The sequence below is a fragment of the Hydra viridissima genome, unplaced genomic scaffold (genome assembly GCF_058129835.1).
Source record: "Hydra viridissima isolate aposymbiotic clone 2 unplaced genomic scaffold, HvirCarnegie_v1 scaffold_7, whole genome shotgun sequence".
In the NCBI taxonomy this organism is placed as follows: Eukaryota; Metazoa; Cnidaria; class Hydrozoa; order Anthoathecata; family Hydridae; genus Hydra; species Hydra viridissima.
In genome coordinates this window covers 4,520,012-4,539,147 of record NW_028324306.1, presented here as the reverse complement: position 1 = coordinate 4,539,147, position 19,136 = coordinate 4,520,012, and the positions used below count along the sequence as shown (strand labels likewise).

At 28.6% G+C, this 19,136-nt stretch overlaps 1 protein-coding gene across 2 annotated transcripts; it reads left to right on the top strand.

The window, feature by feature from the left end:
• Positions 1 to 429: 429 nt before the first annotated feature.
• On the top strand, positions 430 to 14,682 carry LOC145183901 (E3 ubiquitin-protein ligase SMURF1-like). Of its 2 annotated transcripts, XM_090092643.1 has the most exons (22): positions 430 to 501; positions 710 to 744; positions 904 to 985; positions 1,196 to 1,234; positions 6,492 to 6,600; positions 6,768 to 6,901; positions 6,985 to 7,050; positions 7,175 to 7,265; positions 7,546 to 8,165; positions 8,835 to 8,892; positions 9,004 to 9,088; positions 9,191 to 9,235; positions 10,034 to 10,252; positions 10,351 to 10,399; positions 10,981 to 11,030; positions 11,142 to 11,221; positions 11,539 to 11,676; positions 12,999 to 13,119; positions 13,260 to 13,364; positions 13,524 to 13,620; positions 13,774 to 13,858; positions 14,146 to 14,682. In XM_090092643.1, the coding sequence occupies exons 3-22, from the start codon at positions 934 to 936 to the stop codon at positions 14,243 to 14,245; spliced, it is 2,343 nt and encodes a 780-aa protein (XP_089948769.1). In that variant the 5' UTR covers positions 430 to 501; positions 710 to 744; positions 904 to 933; the 3' UTR covers positions 14,246 to 14,682. The 2 variants fall into 2 exon arrangements, with proteins under 2 accessions (XP_089948769.1, XP_089948770.1); XM_090092644.1 differs by lacking the exon at positions 710 to 744 and having other exon boundaries at positions 448 to 501.
• The last annotated feature ends 4,454 nt before the right edge of the window (positions 14,683 to 19,136 follow it).

Sequence of the window (19,136 nt, the reverse complement as noted above, 5' to 3'; positions counted from 1 at the left end):
CTTCTGGAATGGGAAGTACACGAAGCTCCGTTTAAACTAATCTAGTAAACTCCTGAGTCACTCTGCAATAGAATCTCGATAGAAAAAAATAAATGATTAGTTATATCGAGAATTCGTTATATCAAAAAATTTCTTAAAGAAATAGTTATTTTTTGAGTAAAAACGAGGAAAAAAGATTTTGGATTAAGGTGTGCGTTATATAGGGTTATGTTGTATTTTGTTACACGTGTTTTAAGTTGGCTTCCTAATATCTCTTTATTTCTTTTATTTAAAATCGCAATCAATTTGTAAAGTAAATTTTTGCTATGAATAACAAAATATTAACAAACAAATTAATCCTATTTAACGTAACTATACACAGCTATGCCTTTTAAAATAAAAAATTTATATTCGCATTCCAGTGATCTTTTCATACAATTAACTTAAAACATTCCGAGTTTCTGTTTCCGTCTAGACAACGCTACCGTCGTCAGTCGTCAAAACAATATGGCGGTTTTAGCGGTAGAGCGATATTTTTTTTTTCCTTCTGATCTTCAACTCAGATTTCTTTTCTAGTTAAATGTTGTATTATCTTAATTTCATCTTAATTACCTAGCTAGCATTCTCATAAAATCTCAAATTTTTCTTTTATTAGTATGCTAGCTAGGTAATTTACACATTTAGTTTATTTTTTAAAATAAGTATATTATGTTTATCTCACATTAATTAGGCTATACAGTGCTTGCTTGGTATTATGGTTGTTTAGTACGTGATTTAAATTTATATGGGTTGTTGAAAACTTACTATCATTACTTGTTACCTGTAAAATTGCATAAACTCTTAAAATTTTGTTTTAAAAAGTATGTTGATATTTAATAATTATATTTGTCCAAATAGTCTTATCTTATTTAGCTTTTCTTCTAGGTTTTAAAAAATATAGCTTAAGATGTTGCAATGACCACTCCAGAAAGGAGGAGAGTGATTCCAGTAAAGTACCGTGTAACAAGTAGAGTTTATACAGTTTATATTTACTACCCTTAACAATATATGATAGTATATATTATTTTTAAAATAGGCAAGCTGTTAATAATTATTTATAATATTATGGTAAAGATACTGTTTTAAGATAAATAAAAAAGTTTCAAAACATATATATACAGTATATGAAGAAGTATTAACATGCAAATCCTATGACTTTCTGTATTTCTTTATTTAGTACTGTGCGCAAATAATATTGCAAAAAGGGATTTTTTCCGTAAGCTTTCTTTTCTTTATATTCCAATATCGTTACATAGGACCAAAATAATGTTTGATCTCCAACTTAAGAATGTTTAATATTAAAATGTTAACTTAACACTAATATTATTATGTGAAGACAATATTTTATGATAATCTATGATTATATCTTTACATTAAACAAAATTTAATTGGTGATTGAATATTATTTCAAGCCCTACTGCATGTAGACATGATGCTCACACAACACGTACAGATCTATAGTGTATATAGCTTAAGATGTTGCAAAAGTGATGAAATATAGCTGGTCTCATCTTTTTCATCCTATCTTAAGCTATATGTAACGTCATGTATGTATGTATGTATGTATGTATGTATGTATGTATGTATGTATGTATGTATGTATGTATGTATGTATGTATGTATGTATGTAAAACATTAGATTAAAGAATACTCAATATTAAAATAATATTTTAAGAGTGGTATTAGAGGTGGCAATTTTTTTTTTTTTCAACTGCACACCTCATTTGTTGAGGTATGATGAAATTAAATCCATAATAGGCTACCTCTCATAAATCAATTTATGAAAAACAGTCCTCTAAAATCTTTTAAATTCTGTTGGGTTTAGTTAAATTCTCTTCAGTCATTCAGTCATGATCTACTTAGGAGTCTTAGAGTTAGAACTTTTATGCTATTCCTTTTTGGTACTAGTCTGGACAAGCTGTATCTAAGTTTCACTTGTTTGCAAGGACATTTTATCATATTCCAAAATCCACAACAAAATCACAAAAAGAAGTTCTTTAAGTGTGAGAAATTCTGAAACCAAGAGAATTCAGAACTCTGGAATCCAGGCAGCTTGGAATCCTTGGAGCCAGACGACAAACATTTTCTAGAAATGGATCTGTTTGAAGTGCACAAACAATAGTCCTCTTATCATTATCACTCAAATCATTGTTAGATAAGGGTAGTGCAGTAAGGTCTTTATTACATCATTAATTGTACCATTATTTAAAATACCATAAGTGAAGTCACATTTTTTTTTTGCATTCTCTACAATTTTCTTGTTGAGTCTTCAATCGGTTGCAGCATCAGAAGACCATTGGTTGGAGCAGCAATTTTCAGAGATGCTGCAAACTACCTTGTAGCATATATAGTTATAGCAATACATAGTGTTGTAAACTACTTCAATGTTATAGTACCCACTCAGTATTTTTACTTAGAGTTTTTTATTATTTTTTTTTCTGTCTCAGCTTTCATAATTAGTTAACCAGCTTAAAACATAAATTTTTTCAAGAATTCTAAGAAGTCTACACTTACATTTGTAAACTGCATGAAAGTATGGTATTTTTAAGATATTCCAGAACTGTCCACAGACAGAGAGCACTCATTGATTTAGTGATCTGTTGACAAGATAAACCTACTTGTATGCTGAACGGTTGTTTTAAATGCTCAAATATTCCATTTACAATGCATTTGAGGATTTGTAATCAAACAACAGAAAATTGATCCATAAAAAAGTGGAATTGACAATAATATTTCCTCAAATCTATTTTAGGGAACATTATTGTCAATTAAATTATCAAGTGTCATTGTTCCTGATAAACTTAGAGGTCTAGGTATGCTTTCCAGTGCTTCTTCTGGTACAATTTGCTACTTGTCCAACTTTCGGATCTTCTTCCAGTACAACTTGGTACTTGTCCAACTTCTAGAAAGCTCTTGTCGAGCCTGCTTCAAGATTTTATCAACAAGAAATTTTGGGAGCTTTTTTGTACAGTATTTATTCCTGTCTCATCTAAAATTTAGAATTTTCCATTGGATAAATCTAAAGTTTTGTTTAGACAGAAATAAATACTGTACAAAACTGCAACAAAATATAGATTTTTTGTCATTTGATAATGTTGTTGAGATAATTAAGCTCATATCTGATTACAAATTTCATTCTTCAAATATTGCAAAAGAGAATTTTTACCTGCTGATGCTATTCTTTACCTACTAATAATTACTATTGTTTGCTATTATATACTAAAGCTATTATTTTAATTACTATTGTTTGCTATTATATACTAAAGCTATTTATTATGTCTCCATTGAGGTTACTGTCAGATCATTGCCTTAACAGCTGTTGTCTAGGTGTAAGATACATCCAATTCTTTTGTTACTATGTCAGATAGACCTTATTCAAGATAATATTACAGCTTGGGCTACTTTATATCCCATTATTAGCCACCTAATTAGCAAATTTGTCATTTATAAACATTCTACAATGATTATGCTCAACTAATAGTTTAGTTGTCTAATTTCAATTTTCATGTGTACTAGTCTTTTAAACTAATAGCATTTTACATTGCAACTATTATAGAAAAAAATTATTAGCATGTTAGACATATTTATATTGTAAGGTGAAAATTCAACAATAAGAAAATGTTCCAGTACTTCCCTATAAAGTAGTTTTTTTGTGTTTTTTTTTTAACTAATGAAAATATTGTCAAGTGAATTGACAAGAGGTTGTTCCAACATAGAGAGATTCTGTTAGTTGCTGTTTTCCTTTTTAGATATGCATGCATCCAAAGATATTTGATTGAGCTCAGATTTTTTTTTTTGTAAACATATTGAACAGAGTTTGTAATTTGTCTTTGATCATTATCTTTTGGACTGATCTGCAATAAAGTTTTTTTTTTTGCACGTCAAAGCATTACTTTCTCAGCAATTCCTGTTGAAACTTGATTATACTTTGAATGAAGGGGCATTTAATATTTTTTATACTGTCAGATCCAAATAAAATTTGAATTATCACTCCAGAGAATTTTAACCTAATCATGTGATGTCAAGTGAAGATAAATTTTTGTAAACTTGACTCTGGGTCTGTGATTTTTATGAAGAATTAACAATTATTTAAGAACAATGCAATATTTTGTCTTGGAAGCTCTTAATCAAACTGGTATTTGACCCTCTTAGACTGTATTGATTTTTAAACTTAGATATGGAGTATTTAGCATAATTATAGCATAATATGCAAGTATTATGTTTTTTTAAACAAAATAAATTTCAGCTGAAATTTGTCCTTTTTATAAATGCCATAAGAATCTTGAAAGCTATTGATATACACTACCGTTCAAAAGTTTGCACGAGTTCTTTTAATGACATAAAATCAATTTTTTTATAAACTTCAATTGAAATTAAATAAAATAACTATTTTTACAATGATTTAAAACAAATCTGCAATTATTTAGTAATTAAAATATGAAAAAGATAAGAATATTTATTTTAAGGTTTTTGCATTAAAATGACGACTTTTTCCTTTAATGATGGCTTTAGATATTTTTGGCATTCTTTCAACAAGTTTTTTAGAAGTTTTTCTATTTGAAGATTGTTCGATGCAGTTTTTAAACATTGCCACATGAATTTCACTTGATGGTTGCATCATTTTGACTTGACAATCAAGCTCATCCCATGGCAATTCAATTGGATTGACATCAGGTGATTGAGGTGGCCACTCCATTATTCTCAGCACTCCGCTATCCTCTTCTGACTTCAAATATCTTTGACATAGCTTAGATTTATGTTTTGGATCATTGTCTTGCTGAAAAAAGAAGCTGTGACCAATTAAATCAATACCTAAAGGAATTGCACTTCGTACAAGTATTTTATGATATTGCTCTTTTTTCATTATTCCATTTGTTTTTGATTAACATGCCAACACCATGATAGCTGAAACATCCCCAAATCATCACTGAGCCACCACCATTATTCACTTTTAGTGAAATACATTTGGGCTTGTAAAATTCACCTGATTTTCTACACATAAATGTTGTCACTTATTTCTGAAAATTTCAAATTTGGACTCATCAGTCCAAAACAGTGATTTGCATTGATCTGTTGTCCAATATTTGTATATTGTAGTAAAAACAAAACATCTTTGTTTATTTACTGAACAAAGGAGAAATTTTTTTGCAACAGTTCTTCCAAATTGGTCTATTTTTGTGCAATCAACATTTCACTGTTAAAACTGATATACTCATAGGGATATATTAGTTTCAGTTGCAATATGAGGTTCAGTTTTGAATTAATCTTCATTGCTTATATTCAAAATTTGACGATCATTGTGTTTATTTGTTTTTGGTGGTCTGCCAGAACATTTTCTATCAATAATTAATCCATTTTGATGGTATGAAATTAAACAAACCTGCACTCCTGTTTCTGAAATTTTTAAAGTTCTTGCAGTTTCACTTATATTCAAAATTTGACGATCATCATGTTTATTTGTTTTTGGTGGTCTGCCAGAACATTTTCTATCAATATTCAATCCAATTTGATGGTATGAAGTTAAACAAACTTGCACTCCTGTTTCTGAAATTTTTAAAGTTCTTGCAGTTTCACATTTTTTCTCAATTGAAATTTGTGTAGTTGTTTCATTATTCAACAAAAAAATAAAATTTAAAATAAGAAAAATAATAAAAAAATAAAATAAGTTTCTGTTGAAACATACTTTGTTATAAACTGACATAAATTAATATTTTACATGACTCATAAATGTGTTGAAGTAGTAAGCATGTATTACCAATTAAAATCAATAATTTAAACTCCACTAAAACTGAAATAAAGATGCACATTGAAATAACAAAATTTAAGTTTTTTTAAAAAAAAAATTTTTCCCACATATTTTGATAATTTAAAATTAAATTGATACTTCAAAGTTTAAAAATTATTTTAAGGTATCATAAACTTATGTTTTTATGTTAAATACATACAGTATGATCGAGAAAAATTACAATAACAACATAAAAGGGTTTTTTTTTAAACTCATTCAAACTTATGAACAGTAGTGTAAATTGAATTTTTGGATTCCAGATGACTTTTTTCAAAAATTAAATTGAATTACTCTCTTTTATACAAGAACACAGGGTAACAATAAAGTAAGTCAGTGGGTAATAAATGAAGTAGGTTTGAATATTAAATATCAGTGTTGCATCATCATGAAATCTTTTTAAGTATCAGTATTACATCATCATGAAAGCCTTGTGAAAACATCTGTAATTTAAGCTTTTTAAATTTACCGTTAAAAAATTATCTGTTAGTAAATATCAGATGCATTCATTTTTAGATAATCACTAAAATAGTGAATTTGTGAAATAGTGAATCAATGAATTAAAACTGTTTATATTTTTGTTTTAATCAACTTTTTAATGAGTCTTTTAAAACTCACCAGTGACGAGTTTTAATTTTTAATTTGGCTTTGAATACACCTGCCAATAAAGTTAGTTAAAATTTGCATTTAGGTTTACCTGACCCGTTTGCTCGGATTTCAGTTGATGGAAGTGGTCAGTGTCACACTACTCGATGTTTGAAGAAAACAGTTGATCCAAAATGGAATCAGTATTATGATTTGTAAGAGTAATTATATTATTTAAAAATATATGCAGTAATGTTGTAAGTAATGTTACATTAACATTATTTATCAAGTTGTTAAAAAAAGCTTTAAAAGAGAATTTATAAGTTTTAAATTACTTGAGTTATTAATAGTTGATATTTAGCCATTGAGCTGATATATTAAGGTTTGTAGCCCACACTGAGTCAATAACTATCAGTGTATGGAATCAAAGGAAAGTGCATAAGCGCCGAGGTGCTGGTTTTCTTGGTGCAGTAAAAGTACTTCCTACAGCTATTGAAAGACTTAAAGATAAAGGGTGTATGTATATTTTTAATTCTAGTCTTCATTAGTTTCTATATTTAAATAATTGTTTAATTATGCTATTTTGTTCAATCTTTCAGATCATAATTTGGATCTTACAAGCATTAGTTCTGATGATAATGATTACATCACTGGACAGATAACTGGTATGTAAATTAAAAACACTTTACAAACTTTTTATAATAAGTTATTAATTCTATCATCTAAGGATTATATTTTGGTATTAGGAAGCCAAGCACAAAATATTTTTTTCTTTTTTTACAATTTTAGTTAGCATAGCTACACGGGAGTATAATAAAGGTCGAACTGCTGTTGTTGATTTAGTTGGAAATGTTCTTTTGATTCCTAGTGACGATGTTTTGTAAGGATGGTTTGTTTGTCTCAGCCCAAATAACCTTAGTTTTTAAACCACTAGCTTTAGAAACTTTTTTTCACTCATTTAGTATCTATTTTTCTTTTTCTTTTTTTCAGGTAATATTTTTTTTACTAGTGCAATGTTATATAGTAAGAACAGAAATATCAATAAACATATTACAGCTTTTTAGAAAAAGATTTTCTTGTAATGGTAACATTGAAAATAATATTGGGCCACCCTACTTAACTTTTTTTTTTTTTTTTCATATTTACAATTTTTTTTGAAGGGTTACAAACCATTTGTCTTCAAATTCTGTTCCTGTTCAAACAGCTACATTACTGCCAAACACATCTTGTCTAGAAAATCAAAATGGTGCTTTGCCTAGTGCTTTACCTCGTGCTGCATCAACACAAAATTCAAGATCTAGCATTACCTCTTCAGATTTTGTAACACATGGTGAAAATGTGGAAAATTATTTCTTAAGTTTAGGAGCTGCTCCTTTGCCAGGACAGACAACTCAAAGAAATGTTATACTACCTGCATTAGATGAAAATAGTGTGACATCTTTCCAATTAAACAAACTTTCTACCCGGTCCAATAAAGCAATTCAGTCTTATATACATTCAGGAAAAAATAACACTGATAGACATAGACTATATTTAAACAGAACACTTCTTCATAAGGATTCAATAGATAACTTTGATCGCAGAACAACTCCTCAAGGGCAAGTATACTTTGTAAACCGAGTTACTGGACAATCTACATGGTATGATCCAACATTACCCAAAGAAGCAATTACTTGTAATCAAGACACGAATAAACTACCAGAAGGGTGGGAAGTGCGATATACAGCTAATGGGAGACAATATTTTGTTGATCATAACACAAAAACAACACAGTTTGCACGCAAGTTTATTTTTTAATAATTTTAAATATTTGTAATGGTTTGTTTTAGTATTTGAAATTCATATATTTTAGATTTGCAACAAAAACTTACGTTCATTAAACACTTTTATTGTTTATCCATGTATGTGTGTATATGTATGTACACACATACATGGATAAAAAGAATATCATAAATAGTACATTAAAAAGCTATTGTTTATCCATATTTTTGTTAAAGTTAAACATGCACATTTTTGTCTGTTCTTATATTTTTTATTTATGTATTTTATATGTATTATGCAGTATTTGTATTCTGTTAAATTTATTTTTTAATACAGTCTAAAACATCATAGATAACAATATCAAAGACATTATTTAAATTTTAGATTTTTAAAAATTTCTCTCCATGTTTATTATGTGCTGTGCTAATTTACACCTACTTTCAAATTTTCCAACACTTCATTTGGAAATTTTGAAAGCAGGTATAAATTTTACAACTCGATCTCACACATTTTGGCCTTTTTCAAAGAAAAATTTTTAAAACTTTAATGCATCACTTTAACTATCACCATGCTGTTTTCAAAGTTTTTGATGGTAGTCTATTTTTGGGAAGTTTTTGATCGTAGTGTATGTTTTTGGGTAGTTATAAAGTTTTCTTTAAAGTAACCTTTTTTTTTCTTTAAATCGCAGACCCTTGTGTTGATTCAAATTCAGTTTCACAAGTTCAAACCAAGTCTGCTGTTGAAAAGTATATATATTTGTTTAAAATTTTTGATAGATAAATTTTTTGTACTACCTTAAGTAAGATGATTTTAAAAATATATTCAATGTTTTTTATTATCTCTTTATGTTTTTTAAGACTTGAAGAGTTACCTCAGTATAGGCGTGATTTGCTTCAAAAAATGAAAGCTTTTCGAGCTGAAATTCAATTACTACAGCCAGATGTAGGTTTTATTAGCAAGTTAATTCAGTGAAAGCTGTAATTTTTTCACTAAATATATCTTCAAAAACTTTTTATACTCTATTTTATACAATTTTCAATTTAGATTGGCCATTGTCGTATTGAAGTGGCAAGGGAAGATGTTTTTGAAGTAAGTAATAGAGAGTAACCATGGAATTAGGTCTTATTATAAGAAAAAATTTCACTTTTTTTTTAAATCATTTCTGAATTACTCTGTGTAGACTTGTAAGTGGTTTCTGCTTGACTCCATCAGATTTTGTAGAAATTGTGTTTATAATGTATTCCTTGTGAAAAACCAATGATAATTCCAGTGTTATATCAGTTTCTTATTCTTATTATCATGCAACTTAGCAAAGCTTTATTACATATGGAAAAAACTGAATTTAAGGGATAAACTTTTAGTAGGATGTACTCTGCTCTTAATAATAAGTAAAGAAGTATTTAGTTTAAATAATTTTTACATATTTTTAGCTTAGCATAATTTTGCTTAAATTGTAATTCAGTATGTAAAAAATATGATAATCAAATTTGATCTAATTTAGAAGAATTTATTTAAATGAGAATCTTAACACAATATTTTATAATTAAAAGTGTTCTCAAACTTTTAGAATTTTAGAAATTAAAATTTAGAAAACTAAAAGATGATTTTTTTGTTTAAGGTTAGAATGAAATCTTCATATTTGCTCTTTTGAGTTAAGCAAACCATTTATTTAATAAATATAGAGAGTGTTATACAATTTACATTACCTCGCTATGAGGCAATATATGTCAACTTATATATTGCCTCATAACAAGGTAATGTAAATTGTATAATGATACAATGCCATCATAATGATGAAAACACAATTTATTATAAAATTTACTTATTTGAGTTGATATTTATTCTTATTGTTAGTAACTATCTTTGATTTAAGTTCTTAATTCAAAGGAATCTTACCAGTCTGTTATGAAAATGAAAGCTCGTGAACTTCGTAAACGTCTTGTTGTCAAATTCAAAAATGAGGATGGGTTAGACTTTGGTGGTATTGCCCGTGAATGGTTGTACATTTTGTCTCAAGAAATGTTTAATCCCTACTATGGGTTATTTAAATATTCCAAAGACTCACAATACACTCTTGAAGTGAATCCAGATTCTGGGGTAAATCCAGTAAGTATGAACATAAATCTTAAAAAGTAGTTAATTAAATGTTAGGCAAGTAGCAACTGTCAATTAGAAATTAGTGCTTTACCAATGTTCCATTCCAGGACCACCTTTCATACTTTCATTTTGTTGGAAGGATTGTAGGAATTGCAGGTAAACGAGTTCCCTTTTTTTTTTCTGTTATTTTTTAATATTTTAACTATTGTCTGAATTATTTCTTGGGGTAACGAGATTGCTAGAGTATTTAAAAAGATTTTTTCTGAAACAAGAAACAGTTATCATCTAAAGTTTATTACATAATTTATTATATAAAGTTATTATATAATTTAGTTATAAACTTGTTTATTTAAAAACTAGTAAAACAAATTTAAAAAAAAAGTTAGTATTTTTTATTAATGCTATAATCAACATTATACCAGAAATTCATTATCTCTATATGAGATAAAGAAATAACAAACCATCAGTTTTTATCATGATTCTTTACCAATTACTGTAGATGAATATTCAAAAGAGGAAAAATATCAGAAAAAAAAGATAGTTACTATTAAAATCAACCTGGGTTTCCAAAGAAGCAAAAATTATCTCTTAAAAGTGAAAAATGAATCACCATAATATACACATCTTGTATATATTATATCTTCTCCCTATGATTCTGGCACACTTTTTATAATAAAATAGCTTCATTATAAATTTATTATGTAATAATAAATTCATTTTTCATTTCCTTATTTTAGTGTTTCACCATCATTATCTAGATGGAGGCTTTACTATGCCCTTTTACAAGGTACTTTGATTGAAAATATAAATCTTTTATCTGATGCTTCTGATCTTTCAGATCAAGTTATTGTCTTGATTTACATAGCTTAACAAAAGTAATTTTTTTTTTTTTAAATAGCAACTTTTGGGAAAACAAAGTACTTTGGAAGATATAGAGAGTGTGGATCCTGAGTTGTTTCGAAGTCTAAAATGGATTATGTAAGGTCCAATTGTGTAGTTAGGAATGCATGTTTGTTACAAATTATATCCCTAAGTTAGTAATTCATAAAAAGTTTATTCAATCCAAATATTTTTGTGACTGCACGATATTTCTCAAAATCTTCAAAACTAATTAGTTGATGCAAACTGCAATACTATGAAATAGAATATGCAAGTTTCATCACAGAATTTCATAGTTTTTCTGCGCTCATGATAACTTTTCCTAAAACTATTTTTGCTTTGTACTTTCTTTAAAAAATCTTTTTATTTTCAGTTTTAAGTTTTCATTTAAAATGTTTTGCACATTTTTTTTTTAGAGAAAATGAAGTCAAGGATGTTATTTTACAAACTTTTGCCGTTGAGCATCGCTCATTTGGTAAAACAACCCTTTTTGAGTTGAAAAAGGATGGTAATAAGATACCTGTAACAGAAGAAAATAAAAAAGAGTTTGTACGGTAAGCAAGTTAATAAGAAAAATTTTTCTTTACTCTTCATTTGTATCTTAAAAACTTATGATAACCTTAAAATGGTAACATGCAACAAAGAATTCCATTGTGTTAAAAGGTTTCTGTTAAAAAAACAACTTTTGGTTGAGATATGTAGCTGTGTTGTTGAGATAACTGTGTGCTTAAGATATATAATTGTGTGCTTAACCACTATGACTTAAGACTGTCAAACTAAATTAGGAAAACAACCAAATTTTAAAAAGATCTGGTTCACTCTTTTTTATTGAATTTTCTTTAAAATAAAACTACAACTTTGTTAAGCCGCTAGACAAACACGGTTCTGCGGTTTTGTTTTAAGAAAAGTCTACTTGGTTTTCTTTCTTAAAGTTTCCTAAAATGATCAAAATAGCAAAATTTCCCTTTAATCAGGCTTCATACAACTTTCGGTAAAGAAGTTTTAATAGTTATAGTAAACTATTTTTGAAAGGTTTTGTCAGAGTTACAGTGCTTTTCTTTGTGTCCCACTTCAGTATTGCCTAGTAGCATTTGACTGGATGTATTTTGGTGTCTTGATTTAAGTATTTTAAGGTGATTCTTTTTGTACTACGACCACATTGTATCTCATAAATAATCGGTTGAAGCAAAATCATGCCACAGTAGAGGAGGAGCACTATGCTGTCGAAATAATGGCAAAAGTGATTTTTCTATATATAAAAGTAACTTTTTCTTATTTATTCGGCTTTTTCTAATTTTTCTTAACTAGATTAGGGTTATGGGATAGGGTGTTGATGGTTCGAAAATTAGGAGGATTGGGCGTCTAAGAAGTGTGAGGATGTCTCCTGGTTCTGTGTAATAGAACCACTCTGACTTCCTAATACTACGCACGTACCTTTCTTTGCGCGCAATATTTCTTTTACTTTTTATAACAACAATCTTGATAGACTCGATCTCCAATTAAGAAGTAGCGTGACGAACTGTAGATATTGAAACTCCCTGCTGCCTACAAGGTCCGGGAGCTGATTTTGATTTTTAATGAATGCAAAAAATATTCATATACCTCGTCTTTTTTTGAAAACATCTTAAAGCCTTAATGTGTGAGCAAATATTAATCTAATTTCTAACTGACCTTTTAATGGTTTCACTTAAGTTTAAAAAAAAGGTTCAGTTAAATCGGGTTGAACCAATCAAACGTTATTTTTGATACTCGGTTTAAGTTAACATTCCTTATACAGTATGTTTTTTTTTTTGACTTAGGTGAAGATGTTGATTAATAAGTTGTTAACTATGATTTTACATTCAAATTCGTATTTTATCTCATTTTAATCATTTAGATTGTACGTAAACTATCGGCTACGTCATGGTGTTGACGCGCAATTTAAGGCTTTTCTTAAGGGTTTCACTGAGCTCGTTCCTCAGCATGTCATCAAAATGTTCGATGAAAGGGAGATGGAGGTTTATCTCATTTTCTGTTGGAGTTTTTTTTTTTTTTTTTTTTTTTTTTTTTTTTTTTTTTTTTTTTTGTTTAATCTTACGTTCATTACATAAAGAAATATTTTTGATGATATTTAATATTAAAAAAAAATTTCCTTTAGTTACTTATTTGCGGTCTTGGGAAAATTGACGTAGCTGACTGGCGGGCAAACACACGATTAAAACATTGCTCTAAAGATGATAATATTATACTCTGGTTTTGGGAGGTATATGTATTTTTATTTAAAAGGCTTTTTATTATTATTTTTTTATTTTGCATAAATAAATATAAAAGTTTTTACGATAAAATTTTTTAAGTAAAAGAATTAAAATTAGTTAAATTTTTTTTTTTGCACACAAAATTTTGTTAATTAAACCAACTTTAGGTGATCGATTCATATGACGAAGAAAAACGAGCCCGACTTCTTCAGTTTGTGACTGGTTCTTCGCGCGTTCCTGTACAAGGTTTCAAAGCACTGCAAGGTAGATAATTTTTAAATTTTCTTTAATTTTTTTTTTTTTAAAGTTTTTAGTTTTTAATTTTTTTTTTTTCTAAGTTTATAAGTTTTTAATTTTCGCCATATCATTTGTATAACAGAGTTCTGCAGAGAATAAAATTCGCACTTCTTGTTTCAGGCTCTACAAGTTCGAACGGACCTCGCTTATTCACAATCAATTTAATTGAAGGCGAGACTACTTCCTTACCGAAATCTCACACGTGGTAGGCGATTTTGAATAAATTTCGATTTCAATTCATAACACTTTATAGATATTTTCAGCAGCTAGAACTCCGGTTCTTTACTTTGTTTCGAAGTTTACTCTCAAAAATGTTTCTAAAGTTTTTAAATCTTTTTGTCACTGATTTTTTAAATTAGGATTTCATTGATATTTACTTTGATCCTTAATGAATATTTGGAGTTCCTCTTTATTTTTCAAATAACTTTCTCTGTTCTGTAAATCACCTATAAAAGTATCTTGTTCTTAAGTGTTAATATTTTCCGTTTTTAGCTTTAATCGTCTTGATCTTCCTAACTACGATTCGAAATCACTCCTTTATGAAAAGCTTACCCTGGCAATCGAAGAAACCTGCGGATTTAACATTGAGTAAATCATTGTTTCTGTTGAGATTTTACTTCTTAAACTGCCTTGATGCTTCGAATGTAGCAGTCGGGTACCTGCACCTAACCTAAAATCCTGCACTCGTGTTGTATCTGTAATAGGATGTCATTCGTAAATCAAATATGGATCCGTAATACTTTGAGATAAGGATGTTGGGCTCTGTTATTATCTTGTAGAACTAAATCGTAGCAGACATCGCCTTGCACTTAAGTAATTCAAGTTTGTCTACTCGCGCGCATTCATGCGCAGCTAGTTTATTTTTTGAAATATATATATTTTTAAAATCCTATTCTTCTAATTGAACGCTATTAACATGAGATTTATTTTACATGTTAAAAGTATGATGATGTGTAAATAGTAGAAATGTTCAATCCAGTTGTAAGCTTGTTTATGACAAAAGATGGCTATCACAGCAATATTTATAAAGTCATAATATTGTGAAGTCATAATATTGTGAAGTATATGTAATAATTAGGTGAGGAGACAGGTCCTGTTGGAGGGCTGAAGAGGCCTCTAAGGTTCTTTTCTTTATGGTTGTCACTGCAACATTAGTAAAAAGATTTTTAATTAGTAAATTCAGAATTAGCGACAGGCACCTTGAAGAATAACTTATTTGTGTGATTAAATCAAAGAATTGCGTTAATTTTAAGAGAGGTAATTAACATATATGTTTAGCATTTCTGGTATCTTGGTAACAGCAGCATGAAAAAACCTGTTTTTATGTAGCATATGTTAAATTTAATCACTCAGTTCTGCAGAATCTCTTAGTTCTTATGCATCATGGTTATTACAGAGTTTTTATAATCTGAACCAAAACGTAGACAATAGTTTCTAAGAATTTTCATAAAAATCTGTTTTCTAATACACTATGATGTATGATTGGATATTCCAAATGTTTTCTAAGAATAAGCATGTTACTAATTCCACATTAATTGTTTTGGTTATAGAGTAATCTTATATAAGATTTAATTAATCGAATAAATTTAGATGTAGATAAACTTTCCAGTATTTTTCCATAATTTATGAAAGGGTGATAAAGTATTTTGATAAGAAAACGATTTTTATGGAAACCCTGACGACGTTGACCGTTTATTCGGAAGGAATCGTGTGATTACTCTCATATTTAAAAAACAAAGTTTCATTTTGTATGTTGTTGGCAATGATATATATTAACTAGATATCTAACTCGCGCTTCCGAAGTGAAGCAAATTTTTTGCCAAACAGGCTTGTTGCCAGCCTGAAATGACGCAACGAAAACAAAACAAAAATGAATTATTGTCAGTTTGAATAAAACGGCTACCGGCATTAAGAACTTTAAAAATATGCTTCACTTTTTCTTTCAGAATTTTTGTGAAGTTAGACATCTAGTTAATACATATCATTGTTTGTTGATACAATGTTTTTTAATATGCATCCACACTTACCAGAAATTTCTCAACCTATGTTCATGTTGAAAATTTTTTGAAAAATTTAACTGATTGTGGATAGAATAGTGCTTGATGTATATGACAATTCATTCCCAAGATCCATTTATTTTGAATAAATTTTTTTTTCATTATGCGAATTTTAAGTTTTCAATTAAAAAGTTCGCCACTTATTACATTTTAAGACGTTAAAAGAAAAAAATGAGAATTAGTTTTAACAACTGTACTCGCGAAAAAGATTTTAGGTTGAGATGATCTAAACGAAGATCTTTGCATTTTAATCTTAAAATAAACTTTGTTTAACTGATGGTTACTTTTTCAAAACTTGCTGAACTAAAATAAGTTTCATTTAGTGTTCAGGAGAAATTTCAACAAAAACGTGCGATTTCCATGTAGCGAGTGCTTACTATCATAAAAACACTAACGCGCCAAGTTTATGAACGTTTCCACAGCAACAGCCATTTAAATGATAGCGCGCACTTCACTATAAACAATCTTAATTTAGTCTTAATGTTTTATTTTTCACTATAAATAGTTTGAAAATAAAAGCAAAAAATACACTACTTCAATTTAATTAAATGTAAATGAAAAAGCAGTAAAAATCTTGTAATTATTTGAGAAATACATGATCGGCTATATTGTGCGATCAGCATCGGTTTATTTGGTCTGATGACTGATTTGGTCTGATGACTGATTTCGGTTCATTTGGTCTGATACACTGATCTCAAGATATAACTCACGATAATAAAATATAACAATGATCATAAAATATAGTTATATTTTGAGATCAGTGGGTCTGATGAATCTGATTATCAGATCCAATGATTCGGACCTGGTTTGATGAATTTAGAAATTAAAATAATCGTATCATCATTGACATTCAAAATTGAATCAGCCTTTAATGACGTCAAGCTCTCGCCACAACTATTTTAAAGGACGGTTGACTCGCAATACCTTTCAATTTGTATTGGATACACAGAGACTTCTATTATTTAAGTTTTTACAGTTACAACAATAGTAACTTACTCTTTCTTATTACTAAGTTAAATTACTATCATAATTTTTATTTAAATAAAACTTTTTTCAAATCTTACTGATATAATTTTCTCTGTCCAATGAAATTGGACAATCGTCATCTCGAGGCACAAATATAATAGCCCACAATGGTTGGTGAGCGGCGATAACATTAAGGGGCTGTTTATATGAAAAGCGGGATAGCTCGTTTGCAGGGCAAGCCCGTTTACCGAGATCTCGACGTCGTTTTTATTTCAACTTAATTTTATTTTGCGTTTATATGATTAAGAGAGCTAGCCCGGCAAGTGAGATCTCACTGTTTTTTGCCGAGATCTCGGCAAACGGACTAGCCTTTGTCCATATAAATAGCCCCTAAGTTGAATAAAAAATTGATAGAATCAAAACACACAAAAAGTCATCAAAAATTCACAATTATGTATAACACCAGGCGCGGATCTAAGGGGTGGCCATTGTGGCAATGGCCATATAGTTTAAATTTAACGTAATTTACGAATTTTGGCTATAGAAATTCCTTTCATGGCCACAACGGTCCTTATTATACGTTACCGACGTTTTATTCAATCAATAAATGCTGTGAAAAAATATTAAAATGTCGATCTTTTATCGAAATTTTAACCGTGAAAATAAAATTTGGCCACACAGTTACAAAGTTCCTTGATCCGCGCCTGAATATGTATATATTTTTTTATATGTACACTGCTACAAGTACCATTATTGTTGTTTTCAAAGACAACAAAATAATTCAATACAATATGGAATAATATAAAGGCCTACTAGGTCCTAGCAATTACGACATTAAATCATCAAAAATGAAAGTCAAGATGATTTTTCAGATTTACTGTAGAAAGAAAACATTTTATCCAGAAGTGAAGGTGATTTTAAAAGTTGCATCACTTCTGAGTCAATTGGCTTCTTTGTAATTGAATTTTTTTTTTCTGTTACTACTAATAAGAGAAACAATCAAGTCTTCATAAAACGTCCACGTTCATGTTTTGTTAGTGAATATTTGCATGAAAAATGTTCTCCAAACTTTATGAAATCCTTGTTACAAAATTCTCAAAACTTTTTCAGAAAGTATTCGATTTGGTAAAGAAAATCGTCCTATATTTTCATGCCCATTTGTTTAAATACGATATAAACTTGGTGGCATATAATACCATGAACAATGTTCTACATATCGCGAGGTTATAATTTTTTTGTTCCGTCTCCAATTTTAAACGTTGAGGGAAAGATTTTGATTTTTTTCTAAAAGTAAAAGTTACTTAAAATTTTAGCTTTAATTTTTAAAGAAATAATAATTTACGCTTTAAATAATTTGTTTAAACATACTATTTAGAGAAAAAATTTAAAAATAAAGCGTATTTTAAAAGTATTCATTACTTACTAAAATTAATAACTCATTTTCTCCCAACTTTTAAAACGGGAATAATTCTTACCTCATGATATTTTTGCAACATTTTTTCATTTAAAAAGCATCAGGCAAGCATTCATTAACTTGGCGAGCAGCAGTAATGTTACATAAATTTTGAAGATTGGCAGAAACTAAGTAATCAGTCACACATTTAAACTATCTCTAATATTAAACTAAGTAATCAGTCACATTTAAAATTATCACTGTAATATTTGGCGTACATTCTGCTTCTTGAACAGCATTGTAAGGAAAATACATTTTTTACCCTGCTTTAAGCACAGCTAAACAAATTTCCTGATCATCTTCAGACAGTACACAATTAGAGCTAGAGCTTTTTCTGGTGTGTAAAGGCACAATAGAAGCAGAGGGTTTCTACTCATTATAATCTGCTAACTTTAACAAAGTTTTAGATTAACATTTTGTTAATCAAGTTAAAAAAAAGCACAGTTTTTTAAACCATTAACTTTACTATGTTTAATAGTAATATAAAAAGTATTAATAAATTGGTCATTATTTTAAAAAATATTTATCTTATATCAACACTGTATAAATTTTTTCTAAAAGCTAGATATATAAGATGCATAACATAATGTAAAAAAGGCACATATGAGAATACTTTATTTAAGCTTTCTTCTTTTGATATCTGTGTTTTAGTTTAACGTCCTTTGTTTTTCTTGAACGTTTCCCCCCCGGATTCCAACCGTTCCAATTGTTCAATACCATGATGCTTTGTGCAAGAATGGTTGCACATGTATTGATTGAAATGCAACCTTATGTTTGGTTTGAGCATAATTCGTAAGTTTATACAGATAAAGATGGGAGTTCTTTAACGTGTTTGAAACAAACGACATATCAAAAATATGTCAATATGTCAAACACGTCATTAAGGAATTACATGTCAAGTTAACAGTTGTTAACTTTTTTTTTTTAAAAAGAAAGAAAACTTCATGTTAAACAATTAAATGTAAATATTAGTTTATTACTGTCATTACGAACACGCCTAATAAAAT